This window comes from Aulonocara stuartgranti (genome assembly GCF_965226115.1).
Source record: "Aulonocara stuartgranti genome assembly, chromosome: 9".
NCBI classification, from domain to species: Eukaryota; Metazoa; Chordata; class Actinopteri; order Cichliformes; family Cichlidae; genus Aulonocara; species Aulonocara stuartgranti.
Window position 1 is genome coordinate 2,417,075 of NC_138960.1, and position 17,498 is coordinate 2,434,572.

The 17,498-nt window shown below is 44.0% G+C and overlaps 1 protein-coding gene across 1 annotated transcript in view; it reads right to left on the bottom strand.

Moving 5' to 3' along the window:
- Positions 1–17,498, bottom strand: part of plppr5b (phospholipid phosphatase related 5b) — a 132,501-nt gene that overhangs the window by 50,966 nt on the left and 64,037 nt on the right. Inside the window, exon 5 of the mRNA XM_082545814.1 lies at positions 8,518–8,768. Coding sequence (XP_082401940.1) covers positions 8,518–8,768 — 251 coding nt within the window. The remainder of the gene's footprint in view (positions 1–8,517; positions 8,769–17,498) is intronic.

Here is a 17,498-nt window from a genome sequence, read left to right on the forward strand (position 1 = left end):
CCCACACAGCAGGTGTGGACGTGAGCTGGGGCTCACAGGTGCCATGAAAGGCAGGCGGTGTGCAGGACCCCACTGCATGCTGGCCTCTGGTGGAGATGGGGCAGGTCCCGAAAGCATGCTGGACTCTGGCACGGTGACCCCAGGCTTTATCTGCGGAGGGCTCTCCCTTGCTCTGACCGCCAGCTCCAGCCAAGTAGGTTTCTGGCGTGCTTCGACCTCCACCTGGTCAGGCTGATCATGTCCCTCTGGTGCTTCAACCTCCGGCTCAGGCCAAGCCGGTCCCCCGGACGCCTCCACCTCAGCTTTCCAGCCGCCAGCCTCTTTATGCTTGCGAGGCGTGATTGCATATGGCGCTTAGGTGCATCTGCCTCCCCTGCAGCGGCACTGCAGACCACACAATATACAGATTGTACTGTACTATAGTGTTCAATGGGAATCATCCTAAATAAACACAGTGACTATGCAAGCAAAAGTGTTCTGCTGTTATTGTGTCTGTGGAAATGCTAGAGAAGTTTTGTGAAATATTATGTGTAAAATAAATATTTTATAGAAAATCGCGATTTTGTGTAAATGTTAATTAGTTTAAGCTAAGCTATGACACAGAAACTAAAGGAAGTGTGTGAAGTTACTCTATGGAAATTATAAATACTTCACAAATAAAGAACATGGAACAAACTGAGTAGCTACTTCTTGAGTATCAAGTACTAATGAAGCAGACAGCACTCATCTTTAAATTTGGCCGTCGCTTGTATATTAAAACAAACCCTAGAAAGATGCCAGAGCACAGTACAGTATCACTCCTGGGTAAAAAAGTGAGATTTTAAAAGACAAACAGTCTGTCACAGCTGGAGAGAAATCCTTCCCGCTCCACCACAATCACCCACACATGCAGGGCCTTGGGGTAAAGGTATGTCACCAGGGTGCAGGGGAGGCACCCCCGTCCCCTACTGGCTGCCTGTGCCTTAATTTTATCTCACAACTTAGACATTCATGGCTCCCCCCACTGCAGGGAAAAGGGTAACACCACCTGGGTCTGGGTGCAGTTCCCCCTCCAGGGGCAAGGGTACCTAGACCTGGGGTATAGAGTACGCTTGGGGAGTGTGATCGTGTGTACAGCGTCTCTTTATATCTGTCTCCATGTTGGTTGAGTGTGGAGTAAGTGCATATGAGAGCATGAGGGTGGGAATGGATGTTTGTATCTGTGTGTGCCTGTATGTCTGTGTCTATATGTCAGGTTGGGTGTCAGACGCCACCTCTCTGGGGACATCTCAGGCCCTCCAAGATATGCAGGCCTATCTCCCCCCACCACTTCCCCTGCCAGTGGCGGACTCCCTCAGGTATCGGTGCGTTGGTGGTTCTTTGTGTCTGGATGGGCGTCCAGGTACACAGCGGCTCACTCCTTGGTGGCTGCTTGTCGGGGCCTGGAGCCTGGGGCTCGCTCGGGCCCCTGTGGGGGGGTGGGGTGCCCCCGGCCTCTCGGCCTGGGGCTCGGTCACTCAGGCACAGCTGGCTGCCGGCGGAGCTCACGGGCGCGTCACTGCAACTCCCCCTGGCTTCTGCTCCGCGGCTGCTGGGTGAGCCCTCATCTGGGACTCTCCTCAGCTCTTTCTGGGACAGTGGCGCGGCTGCCCCTCTGTTGGTCTTCCTTGGTCTCTTGTGTTCTGGGGGCCTCTGGATGTCTGGAGTTTTGATCTCCTCCATACCTGCTTCATGCCCTGGAGGACGGGGCTGTGGCCCCCCCACACCCTCTAGCAGATTATTACATGAAGGAACCTTTTAAAAACAAGCGCGTCCATGCTCACAGGTGTACACACGGGTGATCACACCCACAAACTACACCCTTTTTGGCTCCTACCTCAAAGCACACTGTGTTCTGTTGATCTTATGTGCTGCACAATAATGTTTAATATTTAGTATTTACTGTCATATTCCCATATATCATTGTGATGTTGTTTATTCTATTACTCTTGTTCTCTTCTGCTTGCTTTCTTTTTTCTTTCTCTTTCTTTCTTTGGTTTTTGTTTTTTTGCCCTTTATCCCCGTCCCTCTTCTCCACTGTTTTTCCCCTTCTTCCTTTCTCCCTTTTCTTTTCCTCATTCAAGTCTGTCCCATATCTAGCAAGTGAAAATAAAAAATAAATAAAATAAACAATAAAAGGTGGATCAAACAGACCATTACGGCAAGGCTGGGATGGTCCATTTGGTAAAGTAAATCCGTTGGGCATCTTTCTTTGCCTTTAGATAATAATTCTGATGGCGAAAGAACCAAACGGGACAGGCAAAAAAAAAACAAAACCAAAAAACAAAAGCAATGCCAGGAGGCCGAGCAGGGGGGAACATGTACAATAAATTGCCTTGGAGCAGACTTGAACCCAGGCCTCTGCTTAAGCCCTCCAGCATGTGGGTTACCCACTCAACTTTGTGAGCTATGCCAGCACCTGATCTTGCTGCACTATATTACTATACATGATCAGTGTTGGTCAAGTTACTTGAAAAAAGTAATCAGTAACTAATTACTGATTAGTTCCCCCAAAAAGTAATCCCGTTACTTTACTGATTACTTATTTTCAAAAGTAATTAGTTACTTAGTTACTTTTTAAAAACACGATTTACAACCTGAAGAGGTGATAAAGCGATAGATCTTTCAGCCCAATTCTACTTTTTCTGCATAATCCATCATACAAAATGTAATCAAATGGAAAAGTCTCTTTTTAAAACTTGTTTTATTAGTTTTAATCTTTTAACTTTATGCATCAAGCAAAGATTTAATTATATGCAACATTCTCTGACTGGAAGAAATTAGTTTACCATTTAAACCTATTTTCTGCACATTCCAGCACATAAAATAAAATATTTTTTGTGTTTACACTCAGTCTTTCAAATAGATGCAAGTAAAACACAGCAGAAAATAAATAAAGTCAAAGACTCAGCGGTCCTGTTGCTCTATTTTCACCTGTAAAGCAGGAGTGGGGTAGGCGGAGGTTTACCCTGGTGCAGGTGTGCCGCGGTCAGTGGAAGAATCCGCGAGTTTCTCTGTGAGGTTCCCATTACGTCGTAGCTACTCGGTGCTTGCTTGGAAGTTTAGGGTTTTTTTTCGCTGTAAAAAGAAGTTTTCTTCCCACGCACAGCGGACACTAATGTTTTTGTCACTTTTTATGGAATCAAACTCAAAGTAAGGTCAGTACTTCCACGCTTTAAACGCTGCACGCTCATACTCTCTCCCACAATCGATATATGATCCATTGTTGATCTGCACACAGCTGTTGTCACGAACGTCGCACTCGCTTACGTCACTGTCGTGAGACATTCTCGCAAAAAATCACGGTTTTAGTAACGCAGTAACGCAGCGTTCCTACGGGAAAGTAACGGTAATCTAATTACCGTTTTTGCAATAGTAATCCCTTACTTTACTCGTTACTTGAAAAAAGTAATCAGATTACAGTAACGCGTTACTGCCCATCTCTGTACATGATAATCAAAAGAGACACCAATTAATTCTCATCAGTGCTAATGCTAATGCTAGCTATCTTACAGTGGCAGGAACCTGTTTCAAATGCACAAGATTTTAGTGTTATTTGTGTTAGAGCTTTGCCAAGTTCAAGCAAAATAAATTTTTTTGCTAGAACGATGATTAAGGACAAATGTCCCAATCCAAATTTTGGCACTTCCACAACTTGACGACTACCCACTGTTTATCTGAAACAGCACAGCCTGGAACTGGTTACTATGAATGTAAGCAAGTAATGAGAATTTCATGGAAAAATAAATTTGCCCCTTCCTGATGTCTTCTGTTTTTGCATATGTGTCACGCTTACATTTTTCAGATCAACAAATTTTAACATTAGGCAAAGAAAACAAAGTCAAATAAAAAACACCTGGAACTAAAAATGTTACCAGGAAAATGTAATTGCCCACTACACCTTATAACTGGTTGTGGGGTTATCAAGCATTTGCAATAACAGGAAATGTGTCTTTTATATCACTGTGAAAGGAATTTGGCCCACTCTGCTGAATTCCTTTAACCACATTTTCCTTCAGGATTTTCTGTTAGAGAGCAGGATTCATGTTTCCATTAATTACAACAAATGATTCAGGTTCTGGAGCAGGAAAACAGCCCCAGACTATTACACTACCACCACCATGTTTGACCGCTAGTATGATGATTGTTTTTATAAAATGTTGTGTTAGTGTTATGCTGAATGCAACAGGAACAAACCTCCCAAAAAGTTCAACTTTCGTCTTGTCATTCTAGAGAATATTTTTATCATCAAGATATTTTTCGCCGCCATCTTCCTTGTGGCCGCCCACCGGACCTGCTCAGTAGTCGCCATTGCCACCAGCGTGGCCGCCCACCAGAACTGCTTTGGCTCAGCCGCAGGCCGCGTGGCCACCCCCCCGAACTGTTTTGTTTCGGACTCTGTCCCTCCGTCCTGGACCCCATCCGCCAACTTTGTTCTGTTTTTTTTTTTTTCTTTCGGCCATCGGGTGCCGGCCTTTGAAGGGGGGTACTGTCAAGGTTCCTGGGTCGTTGAGTGATTTCAGTTTGTTGATGTTCAGTTTAGTTTGCCACATTAATGTTCTCATTTCCTGTTTTTTCCCATGTCAGCTTGTCTCTTGTGTCATTAGTCAGATTATGTTCAGCCCTGTACTCATCTGTTTCCAATCATTGTCATCATTCGACCTGTGTATTTAAGTTCCTTGGTTTCACCAGTTCTTTGTCGTGTCATTGATGTTGATGTTGCCAGTATTGTCGTTCCCGTTTGTATTCAGTTATTCAGTCAGTTAGTCAGTCTTGCCATTCCTGCTTTGTTCATTCACCCGCTCCAATAAATCCTCGTCATTCCGCACCGTGAGGCGGTTTAATGTTGCAAAGCACCTCTTTTTAACTTCAGTGGATATTATACATGGTTATGCTCAGGATATGTCAGCCCATTTCTACTGGAAATGCCTTTTGGTTAAACTTTCAGCAAGGAATTTGCATTTGCACTGTTAAATATTTATATAACTTTAATGCACATAAACAGCTTCTTGTTTAAGTGAAAATAAATGGATGGTTTTTTTTTGTTTTTTGCGCTAATAAAGTTGTGGAGTTGTATTTTTTTCCGCATCAATTATATCATCAGTTATATCGTTATCACAAATTTTCAAATATGTATCGTGATAAATATTTTTGGCCATATCACCCTGCTCTACAACAAAGCACTATTTTTGGTAGAGCATGCTAGCGGGCCGTCATTATTACCGTGTTTTTTGGAAAATACGGCACACTTGAAATCAATCCTTTGACTTTTCTGAAAATCGTCAGTGCCCCTTATAATCCCGTGTGCCTTATGTATGAATTCTGGTTGTGTTTACTGACCTCGAAACGATTTTATGTGCACGGCGCTCGAAAATCTGTCAAATGCTTTAGTACGACTTTGCTAAGCTACGAAGCCGCACCGCTTGATGGATTGTCGGAGCATTACGGCTATCGTAGGCGGAGCCTCGTGGAGTGATACGTACTGTGCTTCAACATAATATTACCATATTGTGTGTGTATAACCTCTTTTTAAGTTTTGTGGATATTATACATGGTTATGCTGAGGATATGTCGGCCAGTTTCCACTGGAAATGACTTTTGGTTAAACTGTCAGCGAGGAATTTGCATTTGCAGTCTTACATTTTTATATAACTTTAATGCACTTAAAAAACAGCTGCTTGTTTAAGTGAAAATACATTGATGGGTTGGTTTTTTTTGCACTAATAAAGTTGTGGAGTTGTAAAGTATTTTGTCTAGTGTCAATTATATCGTCAGTTATAATGTATGGTGATAAATATTTTTGGTCATATCGCCCTGCTCTAGGAGCAATTACAGCTGATTCAACAGACTCTGGATTGCTGTGTTTGACCCTGGCATTGCTGTAATGACTAAGACAACAAGAGGGATAATTTTCATCATCTTCTTGGAGTTGCAGTATTGTGTGTGTCAGTGTGTGCAAACTGCATGTATGTCCTGGACACACACATTGGCCTGTGCTAAATGACCTATATAACAGAGACAATCTGTTCTCCTCACCATGCAGGCAGGCAGTGATCGTCCAAAGCCATGCATCGATCACTTATGGGCACTTGGGTACACATTGGTTCTGACACAGAAAATCAAACAAATCAGATCATCAGAAAGCATTGGAAGCTTTTTTGAAAAGGTTTCATTGTTGTGCTTTACTTAAAGGATAAATCAACAGTCACACAGGATGGCTGTAGGAGGTAGAGCAGGTCATCTAGTAATTGGAAGGTTGTTGTTGCTGCTTCAGTCTCCAGGACCAACTATTCTTTGGTCACATACTAACCCCAAGTTGCTCTCCGATGCATCTATCAGTGTATGTATGTGTGTGAATGTCAGACTGAAAGCACTTGAGCAAAAAAGCATGGAAAAAAGTGTTTGTATGAGGTAAGTTTGATAAACAATAAACTGGACTGGTAAAAAAGCATCACTGCACAGTGCAGGACAGGCCAGAGCCAAGGTAGCTGAGGTCTTTTAACATCGGACCATGCTCAGGATATTCTTTGAGTCTGTGTGATCAATGCCATCCTCTATGCTGTTTCATGGTTTCCAAGATAAGGACAATGCTGCAAAATGCCTCCCACCCACTCCATGAGGTGCTAGCCAGTCACAGGGGCATGTTCACTTAAAGATAGGGCTGGGCGATATATCGAGTTTTTTAAAAATATCGATATATTTTTATACGAGATATAAGATGTGACAATATCTTTTATATCGATATAGTCTATGTTACGTTATAATTATAGTTGTGGAGCCACAAGTTTGCCTCTCTTTCGTCCACTTTTGTCTTTACGCAATGTTACTCGACCTCACCTCTCCTTCACTGAACACAACTCCCCCTCCTCCCCCATCGCTTCACCTGCAGGCAGCGACAAGATGGGCACGGCAAATCTCCGTTAACGAGTTACTGCGCATCGCCCCGTGCGTGGGGCTGGATGGCGTCAATGTGTTAATGAGCTAACCACGCTAATGAGCTAACCACGCTAACGCCATGCACGGCCTGAAATCCTTTCATTTTCTCAAAAATCGACAGTGCGCCTTATGTATGAATTCTAGTTGTTCAGGGTCAAAAATGTTTTAGTACGACTTTGCTAAGCTACGGAGCTGCACCGGCTTGATGGATAGTCGGAGCATTACGGCTACCGAGGAGCCTCGCGAAGTGATACGTACTATGCTTCAGCGTAATATTACCGTATTGTGTGTGTGTATAAGGACCATAAATGGCACCTGTAAGAGACACGGTTATGAAGCAGATTTCAAACTCCAGGCTGTCAGTCACGAACTGTGAAATCTGTCTCTGTTATTATGCTCAGCGTCTTTTAGTTTACATTTTGACTGCACAATTGTGAGCTCTTTGTTATGCACAAAAACAACAGTTTTGTTTTATTTATGGAGCACTTTTATTATATAATAAATGCTCATAATTTATTTTTGAGTAGTTTTTTTCATGTACATCTATGTATGTTAATAAAAGTGCCTGTGTGACATCTGGGACACAGCTTTGACTAAGAACTCTCTTTTTGTTCGTACCTTATGGCTTTAAAAAAAATATCGAGATATATATATCTTATATCGCCATCCTGCTAAAAAATATCGAGATATGAATTTTGGTTCATATCGCCCAGCCCTACTTAAAGACTAAGATTGCCCAAATGCACCACTCAACAACACAGGAAATCATTCCTGCCTGTGGCTATCTCACTACACAAGCACCTTGAGGCAACCGTTGTGATTTAGCGCTATATAAATAAAATGTGAGTGATCTACCAAAATTACTCCAAGAGCACGTCAACCAATCATCCAGGAGGTCACAAAAGAACCCAGAACATAATTAAGGAACCGCAGGCTTCACATGTCTAAGTTAAGGTCAGAGGTCATGATTCAACAATAAGAAAGAGACTGGGCAAAATGGGATCCATGGGAGAGCTCAAAGAGAAAACCACTGCTAACCAAAAAGAACACAACAGTGTTACATGTGCCAAAAAACATCTTGATTATCTCCAAGACTTTTGGGGAAAATATTCTGTGGACTGACGAGACAAAGCTGAACTTTTTGGAAGTCACCTCTTCACAAAAGGACCATCATACCAACAGTAACATATGGTGGTGGTATTGTGATGATCTGGGGCTGTTTTGCTGGCTCAGGACCTAGAAGACTTGCTGTGGTAAATGGAACCATGAATTCTGCTGCATAGCAGTAACCCACCTGAGATTGTGAGACTACCAGGCACCCTGTGGGTTACTGTTGGGAACAGCAAGCGACACAGACTGTGCAGAGATAGGTGACACGGAAACAAAAGCAGGGATGCAGAGCGGGGCTATCACGTCCAGCAGCAAAAACAACAAAACAAACCCTATTTCCATCCATCTTTCTCACCAACGCCAGCTCCCTCGCAAACAAAACGGAGGTGATACAATCAGAGACAACAAAAAGATTTTACTAAACACATATGGCTGGATGTAAGAAAAACTCACAGCTAGGTAGAGTGCAGCATAGACGCTAAGCGCAGCCTCTTTGGATGGGAAAGTCTTGCGGGCACGTAGGATGTCGTCCTGGTTTCCTGTGCAGGCCTCCTGGTGGCTGATGTAGCGCAGGGCCTGCTGGCAACCCAGTGCTGTGTAGTTTGGCTTACAGACAGTCAGGAAGTACGGTGCCAGGTTTCCTGTCACTACCTGCCCTGCGTTGACAAAGATGTCAACAGTGAAGAGGCCAAAGGTGTAGACTCCTGGAAACAAACAAAAAAATGTTAAGACTGACGAGAGAAATGCTGCTGTTAGCAGCAACATAGTACTGAGACTGAAAAGTGAGGTGCTAATTAATATTAATGAGATACAGTCAGATTTTGTGAAACTTGATATTCCTCAGTTCAACACAACTCAATATAATTTTATTTATATAGCATCAAATCACAACAAGAGCTTTTCAAGGCGCTTTATATTGTAAGGTGACCCTACAACATTACAAAAAAAAACAGAGAAAACCCCAACAATCAAATGAACCCTTTGAGCATATGGGAATGAGAAAACTCCCTTTTCACAGAAAGACACCTTCAGCAGAACCAGGCTGAGGGAGGGACGGACATTTGCCGCGACCGGGTAGGGTTCAGGGAGGAAGACAGGACAAAGACATGCTGTGGAAGAGAGCCAGAGATTAATAATAACTAATAATTAAATGCAGAGAGGTGTATAAACACATAGTGAATGAAACACTCAGTGCATCATGGGAGTCCCCCAGCATCCTACAGTGGGGCAAAAAAGTATTTAGTCAGCCACCGATTGTGCAAGTTCCCCCACCTAAAGAATTTATTCGTAAATTAGGGTGGAAAATAAGTATTTGGTCACCTCAAACATGGAAAATCTCTGGCTCTCACAGACCTGTAACGTCTTCTGTAAGAAGTTTTTCTGTCCCCCACTCGTTACCTGTATGAATGGCACCTGTTTGAACTCATCATCTGTATAAAAGACACCTGTCCACAGCCTCAAACAGTCAGACTCCAAACGCCGCCATGGCCAAGACCAAAGAGCTTTCGAAGGACACCAGGAAAAGTATTGTAGACCTGCACCAGACTGGGAAGAGTGAATCTACAATAGGCAAGCAGCTTGGTGTGAAAAAATCAACTGTGGGAGCAATCATCAGAAAATGGAAGACATACAAGACCACTGATAATCTCCCTCGATCTGGGGCTCCACGCAAGATCTCATCCCGTGGGGTCAAAATGATCATGAGAACGGTGAGCAAAGATCCCAGAACCACACGGGGGGACCTGGTGAATGACCTGCAGAGAGCTGGGACCAAAGTAACAAAGGTCACCATCAGTAACACACTACAACGGCAGGGAATCAAATCCCGCAGTGCCAGACGTGTTCCGCTGCTGAAGCCAGTGCATGTCCAGGCCCGTCTGAAGTTTGCCAGAGAGCACATGGATGATACAGCAGAGGATTGGGAGAATGTCATGTGGTCAGATGAAACCAAAGTAGAACTTTTTGGTATAAACTCAACTCGTGGTGTTTGGAGGAAGAAGAATACTGAGTTGCATCCCAAGAACACCATACCTACTGTGAAGCATGGGGGTGGAAACATCATGCTATGGGGCTGTTTTTCTGCCAAGGGGACAGGACGACTGATCCGTGTTAAGGACAGAATGAATGGGGCCATGTATCGTGAGATTTTGAGCCAAAACCTCCTTCCATCAGTGAGAACTTTGAAGATGAAACGAGGCTGGGTCTTCCAACATGACAATGATCCAAAACACACCGCCCGGGCAACAAAGGAGTGGCTCCGTAAGAAGCATTTGAAAGTCCTGGAGTGGCCTAGCCAGTCTCCAGACCTCAACCCCATAGAAAATCTGTGGCGGGAGTTGAAAGTCCGTGTTGCTCGGCGACAGCCCCAAAACATCACTGCTCTCGAGAAGATCTGCATGGAGGAATGGGCCAAAATACCAGCTACTGTGTGTGCAAACCTGGTAAAGACCTATAGTAAACGTTTGACCTCTGTTATTGCCAACAAAGGTTATGTTACAAAGTATTGAGTTGTATTTTTGTTATTGACCAAATACTTATTTTCCACCCTGATTTACGAATAAATTCTTTACAAATCCTACCATGTGAATTCATGGATTTTTCTTTCACATTCTGTCTCTCACAGTTGAAGTGTACCTCTGGTGCAAATTACTGACCTCTGTCATCATTTTAGGTGGGGGAACTTGCACAATCGGTGGCTGACTAAATACTTTTTTGCCCCACTGTACGTCTATTACAACATCACCTGGTCCAGCCCTAACTATATTCTTTAGCAAAAAGGAAAGTTTGAAGCCTAATCTTGAAAGTAGAGATAGTGTCTGTCTCCTGAATCCAAACTGGAAGCTGGTTCCACAGAAGAGGGGCCTGAAAACTGAAGGTCATGAAGATATGTTGGGACCTGATTATTCAAGACCTTATATATGATGAGAAGAATTTTAAATTCAATTCTGGATTTAACAGGAAGCCAATGAAGGGAAGCCAATACAAGAGAAATCTGCTCTCTCTTTCTAGTCCCTGTCAGTACACTAGCTGCAGCATTTTGGATTAACTAAAGGTTGGTTTTTAGGACATCCCAATAATAATGAATTACAGTAGTCCATAAGAAGTAATAAATGCATGAACTTTAAATTTAAATTTATTTTATTATTTTACATTTAAAAAATTTTTCCTGGGGACCCTGTGACACCCCATTGAAGAGCCGTAGGCTGGATCTCTTAAGATCTCACTGTTGGGTTTGTAAGGCCATGTTACTCCTAAATTTCTCTTGTTCAAAGAGAAGATATAAAACAAAGTTCTAAGCTAATCGACCTTAGTGTTCTCCTTTTTAAAAGAATCGATAAAAAATCGAAAATGGAATCGGAATCGTGAAAATCTTATCAATACCCATCCCTACATATACACACATACATATATATACAGTGGGGCAAAAAAGTATTTAGTCAGCCACCGATTGTGCAAGTTCCCCCACTTAAAATGATGACAGAGGTCAGTAATTTGCACCAGAGGTACACTTCAACTGTGAGAGACAGAATGTGAAAAAAAAATCCATGAATTCACATGGTAGGATTTGTAAAGAATTTATTTGTAAATCAGGGTGGAAAATAAGTATTTGGTCACCTCAAACAAGGAAAATCTCTGGCTCTCACAGACCTGTAACGTCTTCTGTAAGAAGCTTTTCTGTCCCCCACTCGTTACCTGTATGAATGGCACCTGTTTGAACTCATCATCTGTATAAAAGACACCTGTCCACAGCCTCAAACAGTCAGACTCCAAACGCCGCCATGGCCAAGACCAAAGAGCTTTCGAAGGACACCAGGAAAAGTATTGTAGACCTGCACCAGACTGGGAAGAGTGAATCTACAATAGGCAAGCAGCTTGGTGTGAAAAAATCAACTGTGGGAGCAATCATCAGAAAATGGAGAACATACAAGACCACTGATAATCTCCCTCGATCTGGGGCTCCACGCAAGATCTCATCCCGTGGGGTCAAAATGATCATGAGAACGGTGAGCAAAGATCCCAGAACCACACGGGGGGACCTGGTGAATGACCTGCAGAGAGCTGGGACCAAAGTAACAAAGGTCACCATCAGTAACACACTACAACGGCAGGGAATCAAATCCCGCAGTGCCAGACGTGTTCCGCTGCTGAAGCCAGTGCATGTCCAGGCCCGTCTGAAGTTTGCCAGAGAGCACATGGATGATACAGCAGAGGATTGGGAGAATGTCATGTGGTCAGATGAAACCAAAGTAGAACTTTTTGGTATAAACTCAACTCGTGGTGTTTGGAGGAAGAAGAATACTGAGTTGCATCCCAAGAACACCATACCTACTGTGAAGCATGGGGGTGGAAACATCATGCTATGGGGCTGTTTTTCTGCCAAGGGGACAGGACGACTGATCCGTGTTAAGGACAGAATGAATGGGGCCATGTATCGTGAGATTTTGAGCCAAAACCTCCTTCCATCAGTGAGAACTTTGAAGATGAAACGAGGCTGGGTCTTCCAACATGACAATGATCCAAAACATACCGCCCGGGCAACAAAGGAGTGGCTCTGTAAGAAGCATTTGAAAGTCCTGGAGTGGCCTAGCCAGTCTCCAGACCTCAACCCCATAGAAAATCTGTGGCGGGAGTTGAAAGTCCGTGTTGCTCGGCGACAGCCCCAAAACATCACTGCTCTCGAGAAGATCTGCATGGAGGAATGGGCCAAAATACCAGCTACTGTGTGTGCAAACCTGGTAAAGACCTATAGTAAACGTTTGACCTCTGTTATTGCCAACAAAGGTTATGTTACAAAGTATTGAGTTGTATTTTTGTTATTGACCAAATACTTATTTTCCACCCTGATTTACGAATAAATTCTTTACAAATCCTACCATGTGGATTCATGGATTTTTTTTTCACATTCTGTCTCTCACAGTTGAAGTGTACCTCTGGTGCAAATTACTGACCTCTGTCATCATTTTAGGTGGGGGAACTTGCACAATCGGTGGCTGACTAAATACTTTTTTGCCCCACTGTACACTGTAACATGCCTCTGTGGGATAGGCATTTATCCTGGCTAATGCTATAGCTCCCAATGACAATGATTTTTTTCTCAGCACTACTTTAACAATGAGAGATAGAAACTATTTTTATACAGCAAAACATAATAAATGGCATTTGCAATAAGAAAAATGTGTGATTCGCACAAGTAACCTCGTTGTGCTGCCTCTTCTGTCTGTGCTTTATCTTCCAACAGAATGATGGTGTTGCGACACTGGCAAAGTGCTCCATAAAATAACAAGGACAGGATCATTCAGCTTACTTGTACTTTCAGTGTGAATAATTCCCTCTGTAAGCAGCCTGTTCATCTCCTCTGTTCCTCACTCCTATGTGAGTCTGCACACAGCCGGCCTTGAACAAAATCCCCTGCTGCTCACCATCACACACCCACTGTGACCATCACCCAGGTGCCACTGTCCATTCACGCTGCTCCTAACCAAACCAACCAAGCATGGAGGGCTTTAACGGAAATAACAGCTTCCCTCGTACAGGAGCCCAGCCCGCTGACGCGCTAAATTACCTACTGACACCGAGTCGGACAATCGCTTCTCACACACACACACTGAAAGAGGTGTTTACCACACAAAAACACACATATGTATATGAGGTTCCATGATGTGTTGCTGGGTCAACCACAGAAGCTTTTCCAATCACTGTCAAGCGTCTGTGCTGCTGCAAAACTAATTCAGCCAAGGCTATGAAGTGTGCTGCGAGACATTAACAGACAGGCGGCACTGCAACAGTTTAGTGTGGCATATCTTTCTTCTTCTTTCACGGATTCTAGTTTTAAATGTCACTGCGTGACTCATTGCTGTTCCTTTGTCATCCCCCAAGAGCCACTGAGGCTTACTGCCGACAGGTCATTTTCTTAATAAGCATCAAATAGGTTTTGTCAAGCATCATGTGACTCAGTCACCAAGTGCTCGCCGCACAACGCATCGTTTTGACTCTGTCCCACTTTCTGAAGCGAGTGTGGAAAATGTGGAGGCGCTTACAGCGAACCCATCCCCCTCTTCCTCTTTGTTGTAGGGAACACAGAGAGAGATGATCAAAATTGCTTATTAGGGCATAAATCTAATGCCTGCTTCAAACAATGCCATGATCTGCCGCAGAGCCGCTGTATAGTTTGTTTGTTCTGTGTAGTCGCTCCTCTCTTGGTGCATATCTGTGTGTCGGAGGGTGAGGACGGGTGAGGCAGTGCACCTCTTATTTGATCTCCAAAGTGCTGCAATGTGATGTGCAGCAGAGTCACTGTTATCACAGTTTCCCAGATCCCCCCAAGTTCATAAGCAACACTTTGGAGTTCTCAGCTGTAGTAAGCTGTAAGTAAGTCCTAATACTGGACACAGTGTTAAATACAAAGATGCAACAGCAATACGCAGTGTGACACAGTGTGAAAGTGTTGATTTAACTGTGAAATGTATTTATTGGACAGAGACTGAACTTCAGTTTCATTTTCCCCCGTGGAGCTCGTTGAGTAATTGCGAAGAATTCGTCAGTACTGAAGAACACATAAGCACGGAAGCTCGTTAACATTTACGTTAGCAACTTCTACTTATATGTCCTGTTTTTCTCCCCAATGTTGAACAGCTTTTTTTTTTTTGTCTAGGCAATTCAACTAACCAGCAGATACGACACCTTCAAGGCATTGACTTTAACTGAGTTAGAGGGCTTGTGGAAAACATTGTTCAAGCTAAACAAAGGGTTAGAGTTAGCAAAGAATCTAAGAATGCAGGAGTAAGGGCAAAGTAAACAGTATCTGCCAGGTCTGGTCCAGTCAGACCAACATCTACTTTCATGTTCCTACACTAAATTAAACACAAATGAGGAAGCAGTTTAAGAACCTGAATGCTCGGAAAGCTCCCGGCCCAGACGGCGTGTCTCCTGCCACCCTCAGACACTGTGCAAACGAGCTGGCCCCAGTGTTTTCTGGCATTTTCAACTCCTCACTGCAGGCATGTCATGTGCCTGCCTGCTTCAAGTCCTCCACCATAATCCCTGTCCCCAAGAAACCTAGGATCACTGGACTAAATGACTACAGACCCGTGGCTCTGACATCTGTGGTCATGAAGTCTTTTGAGCGCCTAGTTCTCTCCCATCTCAGGACCCTCACGGCCCCCCTCCTGGACCCCCTGCAGTTTGCATATAGAGCCAACAGGTCTGTAGACGACGCCATCAACATGGCCCTACACTTCATCCTGCAGCATCTGGACTCCCCAGGAACCTACGCCAGGATCCTGTTTGTGGACTTCAGCTCTGCCTTCAACACCATCCTTCCAGACCATCTCCGACACAAGCTTTCCCAGATGAATGTGCCTGATCCCATCTGCCGGTGGATCACTGACTTCCTGACGGACAGGAAGCAGCATGTGAGGCTGGGAAAGAATGTCTCGGACTCCCGGACCATCAGCACCGGCTCCCCTCAGGGCTGTGTTCTTTCTCCTCTGCTCTTCTCCCTGTACACCAACTGCTGCACCTCCACCCACCAGTCTGTCAAGCTAATCAAGTTTGCAGATGACACCACCGTTATTGGGCTCATCTCTGACAGGGATGAGTCTGCCTACAGGAGGGAGGTTGAACGTCTGGTGTCCTGGTGCAGCCACAACAACCTGGTGCTGAATGCCCAGAAGACAGTGGAGATTATTGTGGACTTCAGGAAGCACACAGCCCCACTCCCCCCCATCATCCTGACTGACACCCCCATCACCTCTGTGGACTCATTCCGCTTCCTGGGTACCACCATCACCCAGGACCTGAAGTGGGAGCCCACCATCACCTCCGTCATCAAGAAAGCCCAGCAGAGGATGTACTTCCTGAGGCAGCTGAAGAAATTCAACCTGCCAACACGGACGATGATGCAGTTCTACACTGCAATCATCGAGTCCATCCTCACCTCCTCCATCACCATGTGGTACTCTGGAGCCACTATCAGGGACAAACAGAGACTGCAGCGTGTTGTGCGCTCTGCTGAGAAGGTGATTGGCTGCAGACTCCCATCTTTGCAGGACCTGTACACCTCCAGGACATTGCGGCGTGCAGCTCGGATCTCAGCTGACCCTTCTCACCCTGGACACAGTCTGTTTGACCTGCTCCCCTCAGGCAGGAGGCTCCGGTCCATTCGCACCAGAACCTCTCGCCATAAGAACAGTTTCTTCCCCTCTGCTGTTGGACACATGAACAATAACCGTATGACTGTTCCCACCACTAACACATGACCCTACGCTGTGTCACTACATCATTCCATGTTTGGCACTGATCACCACCTGCACTCATGTATATATCTTTCTACGTAGCACTTTTAATTCTTATCCCTACTTTTATTTTTTCATGTCTATTTAAGTGCTATTTATGACACTATGTTTGCACTGAAGCACCGCAGCAATTTCCTAATGTTGTAAACCTGCTCAACATTTGGCAATAAACCCCTTTCTGATTCTGATTCTGACAAATCAAACTAGGGGCTGCTCACTACACAATTACTCTTTACAACGCACAGTAAGGAGACAGTCCTCTAATTTGAATAAAGTTCTAATAAATAGCATAAGCATAATGTTTTTCTTATTGTGTTTCCGACCCGCTGCAGGTGATATCACATTCTAAACAGCGTTTAATCTTTGAAAATGAGTTTTTCCACAGCAGCAACAATATCACAAATCTCTCTGAGGGCTCTTTTACTCTCCTATTTGTGTTTCTATAGCTGCTTTTGAGAACAGCCCCTTACAATTCAAACTGCTGATAAGCTTCACCAGCAGGCATTATTAAGACAATCAGCCCTTCTGGTCTGATATGAAAGAATTAGTGCACAAATCCTTTGCACTGGCAAGGGAAAGAAAAGCAACAATGTTCACTGAAGACATGCAGGAAAGCTGCTAAAGGATCAGAAAACATCAAAAGCTGAATAGAAAACAATGATTATTTGTATGAATGAATAACACTACATACATAATAGGGACGAGGCCCAAGGTTTGAAAATAATCTCAGTGTGTGTCAAATAACACACACTACAGAACCAAGGAGCTCAGACAGCAGCAGCATCTTCTTCAACCAGTTAGAAGAAAAAAAACGAAGAAAGGAAAGACCATAAACAGCAAACAACACACAATGCAGGAGAGTTTAGACAAAAGTTAATTACATGCAATAGTGGGAATCAAAAGTCTAGAGTAGAGGTGTCCAACTCCAGGCCTCCTTGTCCTGCTAGACCTCAGTGCAGCGTTCGATACTGTCGACCATAATATTCTATTAGAGCGATTAGAACATGCTGTAGGTATTACAGGTACTGCACTGCAGTGGTTTGTATCATATCTATCTAATAGACTCCAATTTGTTCATGTAAATGGAGAGTCCTCTTCACACACTGAGGTTAATTATGGAGTTCCACAGGGTTCAGTGCT